This window comes from Entelurus aequoreus, linkage group LG09 (genome assembly GCF_033978785.1).
Source record: "Entelurus aequoreus isolate RoL-2023_Sb linkage group LG09, RoL_Eaeq_v1.1, whole genome shotgun sequence".
Classification (NCBI taxonomy): domain Eukaryota; kingdom Metazoa; phylum Chordata; class Actinopteri; order Syngnathiformes; family Syngnathidae; genus Entelurus; species Entelurus aequoreus.
Genome location: NC_084739.1, coordinates 51,972,423 through 51,994,061, shown reverse-complemented (window position 1 = coordinate 51,994,061; position 21,639 = coordinate 51,972,423). Strand labels below are relative to the sequence as shown.

The window sequence follows — 21,639 nt, the reverse complement described above, 5'->3', positions numbered from 1 at the left end:
TTTCGTTTCATGTGGCAAGGTAACCCGATGACAACATTACTTGGCTTCACAATGTCAAAATGAGTAATTTCAGAAGGAGAAAAACATCTATTTAACACAGAAATACACCATAAATGAAGCTGGTTAGAATTATTTAGCACTGACCCACATATAGATATCAATAAGCTTTGTGTAAATGCTGTAGTTTCGTAGGACCAGGTGATTGTTATTGCGTTCGGTAGAGTTAAAGGTTGGTGGAGCACCTGGTCAGGTACCCCACTACAATTGCAGAAAACAAGTCCAGGAAAAAGCATTAATATTAAATACAGAGCTTTTGTCAAAGTCATTGTTAAATTGTTTTACTACCTACCCAGGTCCAATATTCAAAGTTCAGATGTCCAGGCTACAGCAGTTGGAAGGCCAAGCTAAGGCTAGCAAAGGCCCAGCCTTAGTCAGTCTGAGGCTAAGATAGATCCAGGCTGTGGCAAATGGAAGGCCAAGATGAGCTAGCAGACCCAATCTGTAGGCAGTGAGAGGCCAAGCTGGGGCTAGGTTAGAGCCAGGCTGTGGCAGATGGAAGGCCAAGATGAAGCTAGCAGACCCAGTCTGTAGGCAGTGAGAGGCCAAGCTGGGGCTAGGTTATAGCCAGGCTGTGGCAGAGGGAGGGCCAAGATGCAGCTAGCAGACCCAGGCTGTAGGTAGTGGAAGGCCAAGCTGAGACTAGGATAGATCCAGGCTGTGGCAGATGGAAGGCCAAGATGAAGCTAGCAGATCCAGGCTGTGGCAGATGGAAGGCCAGGATGAAGCTAGCAGGTCCGGTCTGCAGCTAGCAGATCCTGTCTGTAGGCAGTGGAAGGCCAAAATGAAGTTAGCAGACCCAGTCTGTAGGCAATGGAAGGCCAAGCTGGGACCAGGATAGATCCGGGCTGTGGCAGGTGGAAGGCCAAAATTTCAGCTAGCAAAACATCTCCTGGCTTCAGCAGGTCAAAGGCCTCCAGATTTTCAAATCCAAGAAAAGCAGTCAGAAATGCCACTTTTTGGAAGTAAGCCTTCATTCATCAAATGTTACGCTTAAAACTAGCACAATTTACTTAATTTGGCTAAAAAATAAATTAAAACAGATAGAAATTCAGACCACTTTGACAAGCAGACAAACAAAAGACAGTGCTGTCGGCCATCTTGGAATGTGTTTGATTGGTGACACTATTTGAAATTAAGTCTGACAGATATTTTGTTTTCTCAGCTTTAACCACACTTTGATAATTCCGACAGCTTTTCTTTAGAATTTGATAAGAGACCTCCAAGTGATCCCCTTCGTAGTAAGAGTACGGGTACTAGACTGGCCTGCCTGTAATCCAGACCTGTCTCCTATTGAAAATGTGTGGCGCATTATGAAGCGTAAAATACGACAACGGAGACCCCGGACTGTTGAACAACTTAAGCTGTACATCAAGCAAGAATGGGAAAGAATTCCACCTGAAAAGCTTACAAAATTGGTCTCATCAGTTCCCAAACGTTTACTGAGTGTTGTTAAAAGGAAAGGCAATGTAACAGAGGTAAAAATGCCCCTGTGCCAAAGATTTCCAGTTGTCCTGTTTGTTTCTATTGTGTATGCTTTACTAACTTTCATCACTTTTTTAGCCACTTTGACAAAAACAAAGAAGAGCTGGGCTATCTATTTATCAAACTGGCAAAATTAAATTTTTTTTTTTTTTTAACTTCAAAACTTAAATGATTCTTTATTGTCAATACATGCAAGGCATGCGCTGACAGTGAATTACTTCCAGTCATATTTTGTCTATTGTATTGTGGTTATTATTATGTTTTGTTATGTGGCACAGTTTCATTATGTGAAAGGATGTACATTGTTTTGACTGTGTGGATTATCTTTCAAATGACGGGTAAAGAACCAATAAAGTGGAAAAAACAAGTCGACTTCCATCCATCCATCCATTTCCTACCGATTGTCCCTCTTGGGGTCGCGGGGGTGCTGAAGCCTATCCCAGTTGCACTCAGGTGGAAGGCGGATACACCCTGGAGAAGTCATCCACTAATGGCAGGGCCAGCACAGACAGACAACATTCACACATTAGAGCCAATTTAGTGTTGCCAATCAACCTATACCCAGGTGCATCTCTTTGGAGGAAGCTAGAGTAACTGGAGGGAACCCATGCAGTCACGGGAGAATATACAAACTCCACACAGACCCCAGAGTCCGGGAATTGAACCTAGGACCTTCGTATTGCGAGGCACACGCACTAACGCCTGTACCACCGTGCTGGCCCACAATTTGACTTTATAAGCCCCAATTTGTTTGATTGTATTCACAGCCCTCATAGTGAGCACCTCAAATTATTTATATTTAATACTTAGGTTAAGGCTTTCATTTTATATTAGTGCAACCCCTCCACCCCTTTAAAGGGGACGGGCAATATGTGCACTCGTATAGTTAGGAGGAGATGCCTCGTTAAGCGGGAAACATTAATCCGCTTTTAGCCAAGTTTCACTTAAGACCAATGACGTTAAGATTGTTGTCTCTAATGACCTCATTAACTAATAACATTTTGGGAGACAATGATCTGATGTTTAAAAAGCCCATATTATAGGTAGTGGGCAGTTTTGAGGCATTTATGTTAATGGTCTCCGTAGCACTGATATTAATAACGTTACGTGTATTTTTTGCAGTGTGCCTTAAATAATTTCGATCACATCTAGGAATTGATATGATCGGCATCTTGAGATTATTTGCTTGGTGCTGCGATAGATTTAACGCGTCATACTTTACCACCTCAGTAGAATACATGTCCACCTCTGGCACAGTCACTACAGAAAAGAAAATGTGAGTTATGTATTATTCTACGAGAAATGGTATGTGTGCAGGAATTTTCCAGCCTGGGGCTGGTTAGTTCTAACTAATCTCACTCCTCACCCGGGCTAACAGACACTGTAATTGTCGTGTCCAAGCTTGCACTAGTGTAGTCAAGTAGTTACTCAAATAGTAATTTATATTTCTGGAAAGAGTGATGGCACCTTCCCGGTTAGGGTGAAGGCCATCACTCTACTGTAAGCCCGGTTTGCCCAAGAAAGGGGGCCAATTATCAATAAACGTTAGTCCTTGTTATCTACAAAAAACTAACCAGCCACTTATTAAGCGAGACAAATCTGCTATACCTCTTATCGTTGCCTCTCGCAGGCAGGGGGCCTGAGATCAGTGCTTGATGCCGAGGCATCTTTCTAGCGAGATTACAAGTCTGAGCTATGTTCGTCTTTGTAATCTCTGACTGTCTCATCCTAGTGTCATTGGAGCCAACGTATACAACTATGTTCGTGTAACTAGTGGTGCGAATAGCTTGTCGTACATGTTTACTAGGCCTGTTGTGAGTCAGCTCCCTAAGACTAGCTTCAATGTTGGGTGCTCTGGCCACGAGAATACACTTAATTATGGCTGGTTTACTAAGCTGTATGTTCCGGGTGATGGAGTCCCTTAAGACTAAGGTGTGGTGTCCGGTAGACTGGGGTGGAGGGCTAGTAAAGGGCTAAATCTACAAACCCCAAAACCAGTGAAGTTGGCATGTTGTGTAAATGGTAAATAAAAACAGAATGCAATGATTTGCAAATCCTTTTTAACCTATATTCAATTGAATGCAGTGCAAAGACAAGATACTTAACGTTTGAACTGGAAAACTTTATTTTTTGCAAATATTAGCTCATTGGAATTTGATGCCTGCAACATGTTTCAAAAAAGCTGGCACAAGTGGCAAAAAAGACTGAGAAAGTTGAGGAATGCTCATCAAACACTTATTTGGAACATCCCACAGGTGAACAGGCTAATTGGGAACAGGTGGGTGCCATGAATGGGTATAAAAGCAGCTTCCATGAAATGCTTAGTCATTCACAAACAAGGATGGGGCGAGGATCACCATTTTGTGAACAAATGCATGAGCAAATTAACGAACAGTTTAAGAACAACATTTCTCAACGAGCTATAGCAAGCAATTTAGGAATTTCACCATCTACGGTCCGTAATATCATCAAAAGATTCAGAGAATCTGGAGAAATCAATGCACGTAAGCGATGATATTACGGACCTTTGATCCCTCAGGCGGTACTGCATCAAAAAGCGACATTGGTGTGTAAAGGATATCACTACATGGGCTTCAGAAAACCACTGTCAGTAACTACAGTTGGTCGCTACATCTGTAAGTGCAAGTTAATACTCTACTATGCAAAGTGAAAGCCATTTTTCAACAACACCCAGAAACGTCGCCGGCTTCACTGATGCAAAGTGGAAAAGTGTTCTATGGTCTGACAAGTCCACATTTCAAATTGTTTTTGGAAATTGTGGACGTCGTGTCCTCCGGAACAAAGAGGAAAAGAACCATCCGGATTGTTATAGGCGCAAAGTTCAAAAGCCAGCATCTGTGATGGTATGGGGGTGTATTAGTGCCCAAGGCATGGGTAACTTACACATCTGTGAAGGCGCCATTAATGCTGAAAGGTACATACAGGTTTTGGAGCAACATATGTTGCCATCCAAGCAACGTTATCATGGACACAACTGCTTATTTCAGCCAGACAATGTGAAGCCACGTGTTACAACAGCGTGGCTTCATAGTAAAAGAGTGCGGGTACTAGACTGGCCTGCCTGTAGTCCAGACCTGTCTCCCATTGAAAATGTGTGGCGCAATATGAAGCTTAAAATACAACAAGGGAGACCCCGGACTGTTGAACTACTTAACCTGTACATCAAGCAAGAATGGGAAATAATTCCACCTAAAAAAAGATTCAAAAATTGGTCTCCTCAGTTCCCAAACGTTTAATGAGTGTTGTTAAAAGGAAAGGCAATGTAACACAGTGGTAAAAATGCCCCTGTGCCAACTTGCAATGTGTTGCTGCCATTAAATTCTAAGTTAATGATTATTTGTTTCTCAGTTTGAACATTAAATATCTTGTCTTTGCAGTCTATTCAATTGAATATACTGTAAGTTGAAAAGGATTTGTAAATCATTGTATTCTTTTTTTATTTACAAATTATACAACGTTGAACTTCACTGGTTTTGGGTTTCCTATTATGCGTCTCACCGTGGCTTGTAGGCCGCTTAGGGCTGCTACAAACTGGGCTAGTCAGCTAGCGACGGCTAACGGTAGCGAACGTGTCCGCGGCGTCTAAAGTTACGAAATGTCTCTGCTCTAACTGGTGGACACGGTTCTCTAATAGGGCCAACCTATCTATGAGAACGGTGCACGAAAAACAGGGAGCTATACTCACATTGTTTCTTACACCGAGTCAAGTTCTTGTTGTCATCGGAGCAATAGGCGAAGGGTAGCAGCAGCGTGAGGGAGCAGACGCCTTCGGAGCGCAGTTGCTTCGGACGGGGACTAGCTTCGTTAGCTTAGCAGCTAACTACTTAGCTTTTATGTGGTAAACAGCACAGTAGCTTCGGACTGGGACTAGCTTAGCTTTGCTAGCTTAGCAACTATCTAGCTGAGAGAGAGGCAGTAAGACAAAGAGTTGGTGCTTTGTAAGTTTGATATGACTATTAAAAATGTTGGAGAACGAATAAAGAAAGCTGTACAACAATTCGAAGCACACAGATCGAAAGATAGCACTGAGCTTTTGCGTGGCAGCGAGTGGCAGCAGACTTTTCCGGACGTGACATCACTCACCAGAAACAACTTTTGACTTGAGGGAACTTTTGTGGGGCATCTGTGTGCTGAAGAACGCTGATTTGTGTAACTATCTTACAGTGTTTTACTCAGCTGTAGTCTTTAAACCACAATGCAATTTAATGTTGTTTATTCATTTGAACAAACTTAATTTCAATATGCAAAGCTACGAGAAGTGGACGGACTCTCTTAAACAAATTTACAGAGAACTATAAAGTATTCAGCCTGACTTCGAAGCGGATGGGAGTGCTGATCACTGTAACTTCAACCTCATAGTTTAAAAAGAAATGTGAAAATAAAGGCCTCCTGAAATGAAATGTTCTTATTTAAACGGGGATAGCAGGTCCATTCTATGTGTCATACTTGATCATTTCGCGATATTGCCATATTTTTGCTGAAAGGATTTAGTAGAGAACATCGACGATAAAGTTCGCAACTTTTGGTCGCTGATAAAAAAGCCTTGCCTGTACCGGAAGTAGCGTGACGTCACAGGTTGAAGGGCTTCTCACATTTGCACATTGTTTACACAGCAGCGAGAGCGATTCGGACCGAGAAAGCGACGATTACCCCATTATTTTGAGCCAGGATGAAAGATTCGTGGATGAGGAAAGTGAGAGTGAAGGATTAGAGTGCAGTGCAGGACGTATCTTTTTTCGCTCTGACCGTAACTTAGGTACAAGCGCTCATTGGATTCCACACTCTCTCCTTTTTCTATAGTGGATCACGGATTTGTATTTTAAACCACCTCGGATACTATATCCTCTTGAAAATGAGAGTCGAGAACGCAAAATGGACATTCACAGTGACTTTTATCTCCACGACAATACATCGGCGAAGCACTTTAGCTACGGAGCTAACGTGATAGCATCGTGCTTAACTACAGATAGAAACAGAAGAAACATGCCCCTGACTGGAAGGATAGACAGAAGATCAACAATACTACCAAACCCTGGACCTGTAACCACACGGTTAATGCTGTACCGCCTGGTGAAGCCTAGCAATGCTGTTGCTAACAACGCCATTGAAGCTAACTTAGCTACGGGACCTCGACAGAGCTATGCTAAAAACATTAGCTCTCCACCTACGCCAGCCCTCATCTGCTCATCAACACCCGTGCTCACCTGCGTTCCAGCGATCGACGGCGCAACGAAGGACTTCACCCGATCATCGGTGCGGTCGGCGGCCCGGAGACGGAGGAAGTCAACCCAGACAGGTGAGGACAGCGGTGAGGACAGCGGCGCGGCAGCGGACGGCGTTGTAGCTTTCGACGACACCCCGGCCGCCATCAGAGTCGGCAAGAAACATATATTTCCCCCAAAGTTACCTACGTGACATGCACATAGCGGCACGCACGTACGGGCAAGCAATCAAATGTTTGAAAGCCAAAGCTGTACTCACGGTAGCGTGTCTGCTATCCAACTCAAAGTCCTCCTGGTTGTGTTGCTGTAGCCAGCCGCTAATACACCGATCCCACCTACAGCTTTCTTCTTTGCAGTCTCCATTGTTAATTGAACAAATTGCAAAAGATTCACCAACACAGATGTCCAGAATACTGTGGAATTATGTGGTAAAAACAGACGACTTAAGCTGGCCACCGTGCTATTCCAAAATGTCTGCTTCAACCCGTGACGTTACGCGCAAACGTCATCATACCTAGACGTTTTCCGCCGGAAGTTTCCCGGGAAATTTAAAATTGCACTTTATAAGTTAACCCGGCCGTATTGGCATGTGTTGCAATGTTAAGATTTCATCATTGATATATAAACTATCAGACTACGTGGTCGGTAGTAGTGGGTTTCAGTAGGGCTTTAAGGACGAGTGGAAATAAAGGTAAATGGCATAAAACATTCACGATTTTAGTGACACGCCATTTGTTTAGTTATTAACATCAACCCGAATGCTAATGCTAACAGGCTGACGCTGAATCTGAATTGTTATGTTGTCACTGTAAGGAAGATAAACAATTACATTTATTATTTATACATGGTTATTTACAGCTGAAATGGACGATAAAGACTTGCCTGACGCTCATGAATTCATCATTTACTGAAGGAACAACTTTCTGCCTATTGGACACTGTGAACCAAAGCCTGTCTTCTCAAGTAAAATCCGGTTTTGTATATAAATGCTTTGTATTGCATTTACTTACACTTTTTTAAAAGAAATATGACCTAATAATGTTTGTTTATTTACATGGTATGAATGTAGATATATACTGTGCTTCTCATCCATACTGTACATCACGCCACCTTGTGCAAAGCGTTTTTTACTATTCAGAATGCACACAAAAGGGAAAGACGTGTGTTCTTATCTCACCTAAAGATTGTGGAGAATGGGCAAAATTTAAAAAAGAAGGGCAGTTGTCCTTTAATACCTTTGGTGAAATAAGTGTTTTAAGTTATGACAAAACATTTTTTTGCAGAAGCAAAATAGTTATGAAAAAAAAGAAGCAGCTTAACTTGAACTACTAGTACAACTCAAACGCAAAGTAAGAATGCCACAGGCCAAAAGAATAGGGTGTTTTGGAGGAAAGCAAGAAAAACGGCTTTAGGGACAATTTTCACAATCAATTGTTCCTCCCCGTAACTTCCCAAAATGTGAGTGAATCTGCTGGACTATCAAAGCATTTGTCCAAGAATTGAATGAGAATTGATTATAGTGATACGTTCAGCCACAGAAAGCAAAACACTATGTCCTGAGCTGCATCACTCAAATAAGAACTCACCTTTTTTTTTTTAGCAAGGACTCCAAAACAGTGCTCTATCTCTCTCTCTCAAAATAATTTGAAAGCAATTTTAGACACAGGAGATACAAGGACAGAACAAGAAGCAAAGGAGAAAAAGTGCTTGGATTGTACCACACAAATACATGAACCAATCGAAATATTTACATGCTTTTGTATTTATTGACAAATGTTTAGATCAATAATGTTCCTCAACTCGTTGAAAACCAAAATACAGAAGATTCTACCTTGGAGGCCAGGGCTTCAGCACTTTCTCGACACGTTCTCTCAATCTCCAGCTTCTCCTGAATGACGGCGACCTCTTCAATGACCATCTTAGAAACTAGAAAGAGGAAGTGTGCATTAGCTGCTGTTCAGTTTTTTAAGGACACCTGCGCATGAATGTGAGGTAGTGTGTGTGATATGGACAAAAAATATATTCCTGAATAGGTAATCTCATAGCCTTATAACAACATTAGTATTTTGTCACATTTGAACAATGTCAAGTGTTTCCCACGCATCGGCAATACATTTGTGGCTGCGGATATGGTGGGAATGTGACTGGAGCTGTGTCAAAATGGCATCGTATAAATGCACACATTGCTAAGGTGCATGTATTTTTTTAAAAGGCTAACAACATTTTAACATATCTTACTTTGCATTAAATAAGTTATTATCACATGTTACTAAATGTGACATTCATGTGTAGTTTGAAATTTGCAATTCTACAGAAGAAAATACATTTCATATATATTTATTTACAAAAAACATATATTTGTTCTTCTATGCTACGTATGTGCCTCTCGAGACCTCACTGTAGGCTTTGTAAGGTCATATTACCGCTAAACTAAACAAAATTGATGCTAAGCCCCCCTTTTTTCTCTTTTTTTTCCAAATAAGAATCGATAAGAGTACTATTTAAGAATCCAATCGTTAAACAGAATCGAAAGTGGAATCAGAACCAGACAAATCTTATCAATTCTCATCCCTATTGGTCGGTGTCTGACCTTTTTAATCCATACCAACAGGCAACAGACACGGGAGTTCCCCTTCTCTTTTTTTGGCAGCAATTCCTCTTCAGGTTTTGTTGTTTAGTTCCCATTGTGCTTTCCTTCTCTGCTAAAAGTATACTGCAATGTTGTTGACATCCATGTCACTGCCTAATTTACTGAGTTGCCAGATCCCATTGCGCATGCGCCGCAATTGCAACACGCATGCGCAAACATAACAACTTCTTGCTGCATGCGCAAATTGATCAGACAAATCCATAAATCAGCCAGTGACAGCCATACTCCCACCCACTAACTTTTGCTGTAAAGTAGAGGTGCAAACGATTTGTCGACATTGTCAAATTCATTTGTCGATAATAGTCGTGACATCATCACTCGCTTTTTTTCAGCACCACCATTCGCTTCAACATCGAGAGTGAAAAAATGTAAAGTGTGGGAACATTTGCTCTTATTGTTGTTAAAACATGAATGAAATGCTCCTTTTGGAAAGCAGATTGTTAGATGTTGTGTTTTGCCACACTGCCTGGCTGCTTCTGTCTCCTTCTTTCTCTCTCCAAATGTTCGCGAAATGGCTGGAGTTGTGGCTTCAGGATGCATATGAGGCTGATTGTCTTATCAGCCTCTTAAGCTGAGGGCTTGTAGCTGAGAGACGCCATTTTTTTGTCATGTGTCATTTATGCTTACGACGACAAGACTCCTCTCTGAGCTGCCACCTTACCGTGGTAGAGGAGTTTGCGTGTCCCAATGATCCTAGGAGCTATGTTTTCCAGGGGCTTTCATGCCCCCTGGTAGGGTCTCCCAAGACAAACAGGTCCTAGGTGAGGGATCAGACAAAGAGCAGCTCAAAGACTTCTATGGAAAGGAAACAACAAGGATTCAGATTTCCCTCGCCCGGACGCGGGTCACCGGGGCCCCCCTCCGGAGCCAGGCCCGGAGTTGGGGCACGATGGCGAGCGCCTGGTGGCCGGGCCTGTCCCCATGGGGCCCGGCCGGGCACAGCCCGAAGAGGCAACGTGGGTCCCCCCTCCAATGGGCTCACCACTCATGGGAGGGGCCATAGAGGTCGGGTGCATTGTGAGCTGGGCGGCAGCCGAAGGCAGGGCACTTGGCGGTCCGATCCTCGGCTACATAAGCTAGCTCTTGGGACGTGGAACGTCACCTCGCTGGGGGGGAAGGAGCCTGAACTAGTGCGCGAGGTAGAGAAGTTCCGGCTGGATATAGTCGGACTCACCTCGACGCACAGCAAGGGCTCTGGAACCAGTTCTCTCGAGAGGGGATGGACTCTCTTCCACACTGGCGTTGCACGCAGTGAGAGGCGACGAGCTGGGGTGGCAATTCTTGTTGCCCCCCGGCTCAGAGCCTGCACGTTGGAGTTCAACCCGGTGGACGAGAGGGTAGCCTCCCTCCGCCTTCGGGTGGGGGGACGGGTCCTGACTGTTGTTTGTCCTTACGCACCAAACGGCAGTTCAGAGTACCCACTCTTTTTGGATACACTCGAGGGAATACTGGAGAGTGCTCCCCCGGGTGATTCCCTTGTCCTACTGGGTGACTTCAACGCTCATGTTGGCAACGACAGTGAAACCTGGAGAGGTGTGATTGGGAAGAATGGCCGCCCGGATCTGAACCCCGTGCTCGTCACAGATTGTCCATAACGAACACCATGTTCAAGCATAAGGGTGTCCATATGTGCACTTGGCACCAGGACACCCTAGGCCGCAGTTCCATGATCGACTTTGTAGTTGTGTCATCGGATTTGCGGCCTCATGTTTTGGACACTCGGGTGAAGAGAGGGGCGGAGCTTTCTACTGATCACCACTTGGTGGTGAGTTGGCTGCGATGGTGGGGGAGGATGCCAGACAGACCTGGCAGGTCCAAACGCATTGTGAGGGTCTGCTGGGAACGTCTGGCAGAGTCTCCTGTCAGAGAGAGTTTCAATTCCCACCTCCGGAAGAACTTTGAACATGTCACGAGGGAGGTGCTGGACATTGAGTCCGAGTGGACCATGTTCCGCACCTCTATTGTCGAGGCGACTGATTGGAGCTGTGGCCGCAAGGTAGTTGGTGCCTGTCGTGGCGGTAATTCTAGAACCTGTTGGTGGACACCGGCGGTGAGGGATGCCGTCAAGCTGAAGAAGGAGTCCTATCGGGTTCTTTTGGCTCATGGGACTCCTGAGGCAGCGGACAGGTACCGACAGGCCAAGCGGTGTGCGGCTTCAGCGGTCGCGGAGGCAAAAACTCAGACATGGGAGGAGTTCGGCGAGGCCATGGAAAACAACTTCCGGACGGCTTCGAAGCGATTTTGGACCACCATCCGCCGCCTCAGGAAGGGGAAGCAGTGCACTGTCAACACCGTGTATGGTGCGGATGGTGTTCTGCTGACCTCGACTGCGGATGTTGTGGATCGGTGGAGGGAATACTTCGAAGACCTCCTCAATCCCACCGACACGTCTTCCTATGAGGAAGCAGTGCCTGGGGAATCTGTAGTGGGCTCTCCTATTTCTGGGGCTGAGGTTGCTGAGGTAGTTAAAAAGCTCCTCAGTGGCAAGGCCCCAGGGGTGGATGATATCCGCCCGGAGTTCCTTAAGGCTCTGGATGCTGTGGGGCTGTCTTGGTTGACAAGACTCTGCAGCATCGCGTGGACATCGGGGGCGGCACCTCTGGATTGGCAGACCGGGGTGGTGGTTCCTCTCTTTAAGAAGGGAAACCGGAGGATGTGTTCCAACTATCGTGGGATCACACTCCTCAGCCTTCCCGGTAAGGTCTATTCGGGTGTACTGGAGAGGAGGCTACGCCGGATAGTCGAACCTCGGATTCAGGAGGAACAGTGTGGTTTTCGTTCTGGTCGTGGAACTGTGGACCAGCTCTATACTCTCGGCAGGGTCCTTGAGGGTGCATGGGAGTTTGCCCAACCAGTCTACATGTGTTTTATGGACTTGGAGAAGGCATTCGACCGTGTCCCTCGGGAGGTCCTGTGGGGAGTGCTCAGAGAGTATGGGGTATCGGACTGTCTGATTGTGGCTGTCCGCTCCCTGTACGATCAGTGTCAGAACTTGGTCCGCATTTCCGGCAGTAAGTCGGACACGTTTCCAGTGAGGGTTGGACTCCGCCAAGGCTGCCCTTTGTCACCGATTCTGTTCATAACTTTTATGGGCAGAATTTCTAGGCGCAGTCAAGGCGTTGAGGGGATCCGGTTTGGTGGCTGCAGGATTAGGTCTCTGCTTTTTGCAGATGATGTGGTCCTGATGGCTTCATCTGGCCAGGATCTTCAGCTCTCACTGGATCGGTTCGCAGCCGAGTGTGAAGCGACTGGGATGAGAATCAGCACCTCCAAGTCCGAGTCCATGGTTCTTGCCCGGAAAAGGGTGGAGTGCCATCTCCGGGTTGGGGAGGAGACCCTGTCCCAAGTGGAGGAGTTCAAGTACCTAGGAGTCTTGTTCACGAGTGAGGGAAAAGTGGATCGTGAGATCGACAGGCGAATCGGTGAGGCGTCTTCAGTAATGCGGACGCTGTATAGGTCCGTTGTGGTGAAGAAGGAGCTGAGCCGGAAGGCAAAGCTCTCAATTTACCGGTCGATCTACGTTCCCATCCTCACCTATGGTCATGAGCTTTGTGTCATGACCGAAAGGACAAGATCACGGGTACAGGCGGCCGAAATGAGTTTCCTCCGCCGGGTGGCGGGTCTCTCCCTTAGAGATAGGGTGAGAAGCTCTGCCATCTGGGGGAAGCTCAAAGTAAAGCCGCTGCTCCTCCACATCGAGAGGAGCCAGAGGAGGTGGTTCGGGCATCTGGTCAGGATGCCACCCGAACGCCTCCCTAGGGAGGTGTTTAGGGCACGTCCAACCGGTAGGAGGCCACGGGGAAGACCCAGGAGACGTTGGGAAGACTATGTCTCCCGGCTGGCCTGGGATTGCCTCGGGATCCCCCGGGAGGGGCTGGACGAAGTGGCTGGGGAGAGGAAAATCTGGGCTTCCCTGCTTAGGCTGCTGCCCCGCGACCCGACCTTGGATAAGCGGAAGAAGATGGATGGATGGATGGACGACAAGACCTTCTTTGAAATGGCTCTCTCTTCACTCCGGTGTCTCCCCTGCATTGGTGCTGTTTTACCTTGCCTCCAGACGGATCTCTCTATTCAGGTTATTTTAGTCCTTTTGATATTTTTTAGTTTTATGGTACTTGCTTTTATGTGCTATCTCTCTTAGTTACTTACTAAATACGTTTGTGTACTCTTTTTGGTACTTTGTGACATTAAAATACTTTGTAAATATGCTCTTCGCCATCCGCCTCTTCATCTGGGGTTCAGGTGTTTACCAGAACCTAACAGAAAATACTGGCCATTACAAATTGTCCTCGAATAGGTAGACACCATCAGGTTCGCCCTTTGCAACCTGACTTGGTGTATGAGGAACAGGAAGAGACGTTTGGTGCTCGAGGCAGCGGCATTGAGGAGCTGACAGAGTGACAGGACACTCGCTTGAGCATGCTCGAGTCTCAGCTCCATTTACCTGGTCGCTCCCTTCCCGACCTTTGCTGACGTAACACCCCCCCACAGAACAAGTCGCTCCGCAACCGACTGAGGCTAATGCACCAGCCCACTGCTCTAAAGGCCCGAGAGTTTCTCCGGCAACACGGGTGAAGTGCGTTCTTTTCTCCCTCAATGTGAGCTGCACTTTGAGCTCCAGTTAACTGCCTTCGGCTCTGATGGAGCGCAAGTGACTTTCGTCATTTCGCATCTGTCTGGCAAGGCAGCCACATGGGCCACAGGAGAGTGGAACCGCCGCACAGATGTACACGTTTGTATGCTCCTCCTATCCTGCATTTGCCAAAGCTATGGAGCAGGCAACTCACAGGGCAGAGAGGCTGCTCGGTCGCTCTGAAGAGGGCGGCAGGGGAGGTGCTCTGAAGCTGACTTTTCTAACGAGTTTTGGGCACTTGCTTCTCAGTGCGACTGAAACGCCCCTTCGCTACTGAATGCATATTTCCTGAGTCTTGCAGACCACATCTAGAACCTTGGAGACTTCGAATGAGCTAGACGACCTCATCAACCTGGCATTGCGCATCGAGAGGCGTCTCAGCAGGGACCCACAGCACAAGGAGCGCCTCTGCCTACCGACAGTCGACTTATACACCGGCACTTCCTTCTGTTGAGTATACTGCCATGCCTGGGCCGAATGAGGCTATGCAGCCCGGTGGCAAACTCAGCCCACCTCATCTGCCCAATCTGTCAAAACTCAGGCTCCTTCACTCCCTGGTTACCCACTAAGGCCGACTACAAGGCTTCCCCATGCCCACCCACCCCTGGCCTTTGCTACCGCTGAGGTAACCGAACAGCTTCCCCTGTGACCTCAAGATTGCGTCTTGAATCCGCTTCCTGAGTGGTGGCTGGTGCTGGTAACTGTGCAGCTGGTGACACACAGCTTCCTCCACTAACAGTTCCTTGTCCTGCACAGCCACTACCTCCTTCATGGGTGCTGCCTGCCTCTCCACCAGCGGGGGAGTTGTCCGCTCCGGCTTCACTTACTAAAAGTCTACCTTCTTCAATCAGGGACCCTCGAGAAAAGTATAGCGTGGCGTGGATTTACGACTGGTACTAAAAGGTACTGAGAAAGCTGGAGATGGAAGAACTATCTTTTTTGGTAGCGGTTCAGCCGACGCCGCCAGCGACGCCCGCTCCAGCTGAGCTCGCCCAAGCAGCCACGCCCGCTTCAGGCGAGCTAGCCCAAGCTGCCACAAAAGTAGCTAAGCTTGCTAAAGCTGCGATGCAGACGCCACCAGCAACCCCAGTGAGCCTGCAGAAGCCTCCAGCCTCGTCTAAAGTGGGTCTGCCGAGAGCTGCAGCCTTGTCTTCAGTAGGTCTGCCGACGCCGCTTCCTGCCTCGTCACCAGCTCTGCAGTCAGCTTCAGCTTTGCCTTGAACTCTGCAGTCAGCTAGACCGCCTGCTGCAGAGGTGCCCGGACACACGCCTTTACACCGTCAGCCAAGAGTTTGGCTGTTCCATGGATGCTCTCTGCGCCACTGGAAGCAACACCCTGGACCTGGGCATGGACCTTGCTCAAGTCAGCCTCATTGGCCACTAAGGTGTTCTTTTCATGGATGCCCTCCACGCCATCAGCAGCAAGGCCCAGGACTCCTCGCGAGCAAAGGTTGTGACCGTGGATGTCCGCCTCGCCAGCTGCAGCGGCGTTCAACATTCCCGACGCCACCTGACTCGTCCATGGTGGCTTTGATGACACTTGGCCTGGTGACCTACCGCCAAGTTCCCCTGTGGGTGTATTATCATGACCCTTTGCTGGGTCAGGCTTTGATTTGTGTTTCATTGCCGTTTTGCTATGTTTAAGTCTGTTTTAATTCTCTACCCTCTTTCTTTTCATTTACTTTTGGTTGCCATAAACACTTAACGATCACACCTGTTTGTTTTCTCATCTAAAGCTAAGTTTTGCTTTGTGGCTTCCTGTGCGCCCCCGAGCACGTGTTTTTGCCTAATATATGGAATAACGGAATCTTACCTGCACGCTGCTCTCGGTGCTTCCTGTCCTTCTCCGCATCATAAGAACACCACCATCGCAGCAATGCGACCCAAATGTAACATGTCCTTGGCCACATTTAGACAAATGTATGATTCATGCGTAACATGGTTTTTGCGTAACGTGGGGTGACTCATAGAATCGCAGTCTGAACTGAAAGATGGTGAGTTGTGACCCTAAGATGCAGTAAACAGGAGGTTGATGAGCAGCTAAGAGTTTTTTTTATTATACTTAAACAAGGAGGAACCAGTCGTGCATGTAACGGTTCTCAACATAATCATAATCCTCAAGCACTGAGGAACAGGCGTAAATAGTAGCTTGATTGGCAACTGCAACCAGGTGTGCCGGGCTGCCAATCAGGGACAGATGAGGGAAACGAGGTCTCAGGGAGAAATGCAGGAAATGGAACAAAATTAAGAGCGCCGACAAGAAACAAACACCAAACAAGGAAACAAACAGAAGTGAAGTGAGAGATCGTCACAGTGCCCCGCCCCCTTTAGGAACAGATTCCAGATGTCCCAAGAAACGAAACAGAACAAGTTCAAAAGTCACTGGAGGGCGGAGGGAGGACTTGGCGGTGGGTCGCCAGGCCAAGTGTCCCCGCAGCCAGCGAGGGAGAGTAAAGTGGCGGCGACACGTTGAACAGCACTGCATCTGGTGAGGCAGGCGACCACATCCGTGACCGACGAGGAGGCGGACGCGAGTCGTACCGGCGCATTAGCAGCCGTAAATGTCCATGCCCGGGTCCTGCGCATCACTGTTGATAGCGCGGAGGGAGTCCATGAAACGGCTACATTGGTTGCCTGATGGTCGCTTGTGCGGCAGGCCAGATGAAGGTTGCGGTGGCGACGATGCTGGAGATGAGAGCAGCGCCATGGGACGACCCGCCAGAGACGAGGACGATGACGTTGCCGTGGGACTGTCCGCCGGAGACAAGGAAGATGGTGGTGCTGTGGGAAGGCCCGCAGGAGAGGATGATGTCTTCGTGAGAGGGGCCGCCGACGACGGAGATTACAGCGGCATGTGCTTCCCAGCACTGCTGCTGGTAGTAGCTCTCCCTTCACGAGGCGGATGCCAGACGCAATCCTTTATTGGGAAGAGGAGGTTGTGCGTTCCCTGCTGAAAAAGCCAAGGAAGGGCGGAAGGGGGCCAGTAGGAGGGAGAGCGACACGTCCCGCGCCGAGTCTCAACAGGAAGCCAGGATGGACCACGCGGTGGGCTCCAAAGGAGCTTTCGCTGAACAGGCAGGAAGAAAGTCCCACTGGAAGGGCGGGAGCCGGCGGCCGATCCGGGCGGAGCACCGGAGGCCTACGTCGTGCAGGAACCAGAGGTTGACGTGGTACAGGCAAAGGCGGTCGCACAGCAGGAGACGGAGAAGATGGCAGCGAACTGCACAGGTGGCGGTGGCCGAGCCGGGCGGAGCGCAGGAGACGATGGTCGAGCCGGGCCGAGCACCGGGGACGGCGGCCGAGTCGGCGGGAGAAGATTTGCGCCTGCTATGGGTTGGGGCTGCACAAAGCTGGCTTTCATGTCCTCCAGGAATCGTGCAGATCAGAACATCGGCTGCACGTCGCCAACAGGGGTTCCCGCGAGGTCACGATTTGGCTTGAGAATTCTGTCGGGAGAAGCGCAGGAGACGATGGCCGCGACTGTACAGGCGGCGGTGGCTGAGCCGGGCGGAGAGCCAGAACAGGCGATCGAGCCAGGCGCAGCGCAGGAGACGATGGCCGAGCCGGAGGGAGAAGGACAGAGACTGCTGTGGGTTGGGACCGTACAAACCTGGCTTTCATGACCACCAAGAATTGTGCGGTTCAGTACGTAGGCTGCAGACAGGGGTTTCCGTGAGGTCACGATCTGGCTCGAGGATTTTGTCATGAACCCGCAAGGCGGCGGTAATTGTGACCCTAAGACGCAGGAAACAGGAGGTTGACGAGCAGGTAAGAGTTTTTATTATACTTAAACAAGGAGGAAGCAGTCGTGCATGTATTGGTTCTCAACACAATCATAACCCTAAGCACTGAGGAACAGGCGAGGCAGGCATAAATAGCAGCCTGATTGGCAACTGCAACCAGGTGTGCCGGGCTGCCAGTCAGGGACAGGTGAGGGAAACGAGCGCTCAGGGAGACATGCAGGAAATGGAACAAAATTAAGAGCGCCGACAGGAAACAAACACCAAACAAGGAAACAAACAGAAGCAAAGTGACAGATCGTCACACATTAGGCACCAATATGTGCCAATATTATAAAATATAAAGCATACAACCTACTAGACAGCTACAATGTTAAGAATGAATCAATGAAACAATTCTATACATTGAGTCTATTCGATTGATTTAAAATTCCAGGAGTTAATCAATAATCTTGTGTGCAGCTTTTGAACACATCCCACAATGCTTGTTATTTTTGTTAAGTTAAGTTACAGTACCAATGATTGTCACACACACACGAGGTGTGGTGAAATGTGTCCTCTGCATTTGACCCATCCCCTTGTTCACCTCCTGGGAGGTGAGGGGAGCAGTGGGCAGCAGCAGTGCCGCGCCCGGGAGGAGGTTAATTTTGGTGCTTTGTTTTTTGATTTTATTGCTGCTATTTTAACTGTTTTTTCTTTTTACATAAACATGATACATTGATTTTTAGCACTTTGCCTATTCTTTGCTTTTAAATGGACAAAAGTGTAATATTTATAATATGGAGCAATAGACATTTTGTATGCTGTATATATAGTAATGTTGCACAGCACCAATATGAGAGTAATCATTTTAAAACCAATCAGATGTATTGACAATCTATTTATTTTCCAAATGCATTCCGCACACTGTGCTGGGACCACTTTACTGAAGACCAATGTGAAAGGTGAAAAGACAGTTTGTTTGTAACGATGACAGTTACAGTGTGGCTTTTCATGTGAATGAATGCAGCCAAAACACATATTGTGTTTGACTTCCACATTAACAGAGGCCGCCTCACTGTGCCAAGCAGCTGCATATTAGGAGCTATTACGTGATTTCATAGCTCTTAGAAAATTGCCCCTATTCACAACAAAACGGCTGGAGGTGGGGTTGTCGGGCTACTGAGTTGCAGTTGGAGGACAGAACAAAAAGCCCCGAACACACAATCATGCCTTTTCAATTGGTGATGGCAAGGTTGATGACAACATGACCATTGTGTTATAATGATAACACCACAAAGGCATCTGCCCCCCTCATCAAGGTTTAACATTGGCTGCAGATACAATTTAATTCTCTGCTCTGTTGGCGGCGCTGATACCATTATGCAGCACGTCATCGTGGGGGTAATCAGTGTCTTTCCTGAGGGAAGGATGAATAAAGAGAGAGTAAAAAAGCAGGAAAGAAAACAGAGTGATGATGATGATGATGATGGGGATGCCAAAACTCACAATTATGACTGCCATATTTGATGTGTGAGGCGCCCCGTTGACTTCATCACTTCATCGCCACGCGGCTGTTTGTTTACCATGGTGACCGGCAATTGTAATTAGCATGTCATTAAGTCCCAGGCGTCCGTTGGAAGACGTCTGAGTGCGGCCACGGCGTTAGAGAGGAACAAAGTAGGGGCAGAGAAAAATGGTAGCTAAGTGTTATCAAATGTTTGATGCTTTGTACTGGTGTTCATCAGGGTCTTAATTAGGTGTCACTGGGGCAAAAGAATTGCCTGCACACTAACGCTTAATTCCGCTTGTGCTCAAGCACAATGTTTAATTAGTTAAGTGGCAGAACAATTATGTAGGGGTGGTCTATTGCGTGTGATAGCAAGTTAAACTTGAAGAAGCAGTTCAGTACGGATTTCATCAGATTTTAAAATACAGTACTACCTCAGGATATGAGCTCAATTATTTCTGTAACGCACAGCATACCTCTTGAATTAGTATCAAATCAACGTCGGCCGTTTACATGAATTTAAATACATTTAATCGGTCCCCCAAAACCCCCATTTTTTTCCCCAAGATGGCGCAGCTTAAGTGGCTGCTGGTTGCAGGAGCTGTGTTCCTCTGCTCTGTTCTCTTTTATTGTATGTTATGTCATTTGAGTTATTTAATGTATCCCTGTTGCATGTTTTTACGAGGGCTGTCAAGCGATTAAAATATTTAATCGCAAATATTTGCAGTTTGATTAGAGTTAACTCAAGATTAATTGTGATATTCACATATCGATGCCATTTTTTGTCATTAATAAGTGTCCCCTAGACAGATAATTTTCAAGTGTGTATTAATATTATGACTGGACAATTAGTTTGCTTTAATGTATTTCCATTACTCAACAGAAAATAGACATAAACACTCTTTTAATGACAATAAAAAAAAGACCTGCAGTGTGTTTGTGCCATGCCAGATTTTGTAAGAATGCAGAACTTGTATTCCTGCTGTAGTAGCACTTGCATTCAGAGGAGCAGCTACACCATGTTTAGATACCAGTTTCACGCATTAATAACAACAACTTGTGGATTGTTACGATCATGCTTTGACTGTCAAAGATGTAAGGTAATTTCAGGTCATTTATACCTGAATAAATGCATAACAAAGTTTTAACCTCTTTTTATTAATATAATGTAATATTCAGCCTGATAAACATTCTGTAATTGCCGACTGTCAATCAGAACAGGTTACAGAAGAATATACACTTAAATCTGCCAGAAAATATGTATTTAGGTAGAAATATCACAGATTACTTTACAAAACATCTTTGACAATGCATAGTCGTAATGTAAGACATTTTTATTTTGTTTGGGTTGTTAGACCGGATGTAAAGCATAGTGCTTTTATTGTGAAGACGGAAGTGTGTGATCGGTTTGAAAAGGTGTCTTGACATGGTTTGACGACGTGAAAGTCTCTAATAAAAAATAACTCTAGATTTCCTCTTTACCATCTTTCTTTTCTGTGGCGCTTTTATTCCATATTATTAAAGCAGGTGGTGATGCAATCTACATTTTATGTTATTTTTGCACTCAACTGTAATCCAAACACCAAAGGAAAGCTCTTCTCTGCAAGCGGCAAAGGCGCCATCAGTTGCTTCAGTGATGTCGTCTCACTGCGATAGAAGATTAAATAGTCTTGTCTTGTCAGGAGACTTGCAATAGCTTTTGACATGGGATTTCAATAATGTACCATTTTCTTTGTGCATGGCTGCTCAATATTTTCGAGCTTGTGGCTCAACAGCAAAGGAACACCATTACTGTTCCCACGCTACGCAATGGCCTGAGGGTTAAAAAGGAGTCAGGACGCATGCCCATTAATCGCCGTCAAAGGAACTTATAGATAAAAGCGTTATTATCGCGTTAACTTTGACATCCCTAGTTTTTACCTTATTGTTTTGGACTTTTTGAATCTGTACTGCAACCACATAATTTCTCCATTGTGGGGTGAATAAAGTCTAAATCGTAAATGTAACATGCCTTCAAAAAGAAAAAAAAAATACTTTTAGACAATATATATATGACATACAATACAATCTAATGTGAGACAAACAGCTGCAGTAGTTGTATGAAGTAATTGCACAGTTACCTTGGATAATGGACTTCTGTAAGGAGATATGCTTACAGCTGCTTATCCGTCAAACACACCATCAGCAGCTTCTCCATATTTTCATGGGTAAATGTCCGTGGCTGGCATTATCGACTCATTCTGCTTCAGTATGGTGCAGACTTGCAGTGATGCGTTCCAACTGCTTCACCAAGTCAGTTACCTACATGCTCTGTAATGTTTTTTATGGATTTTCTTTAATTC

At 46.5% G+C, this 21,639-nt stretch overlaps 1 protein-coding gene across 1 annotated transcript in view; it reads right to left on the bottom strand.

Annotated features, from left to right (window-relative positions):
- Positions 1-21,639, bottom strand: part of shtn1 (shootin 1) — a 168,162-nt gene that overhangs the window by 123,082 nt on the left and 23,441 nt on the right. Inside the window, 1 exon segment of the mRNA XM_062057881.1 lies at positions 8,617-8,711. Coding sequence (XP_061913865.1) covers positions 8,617-8,711 — 95 coding nt within the window.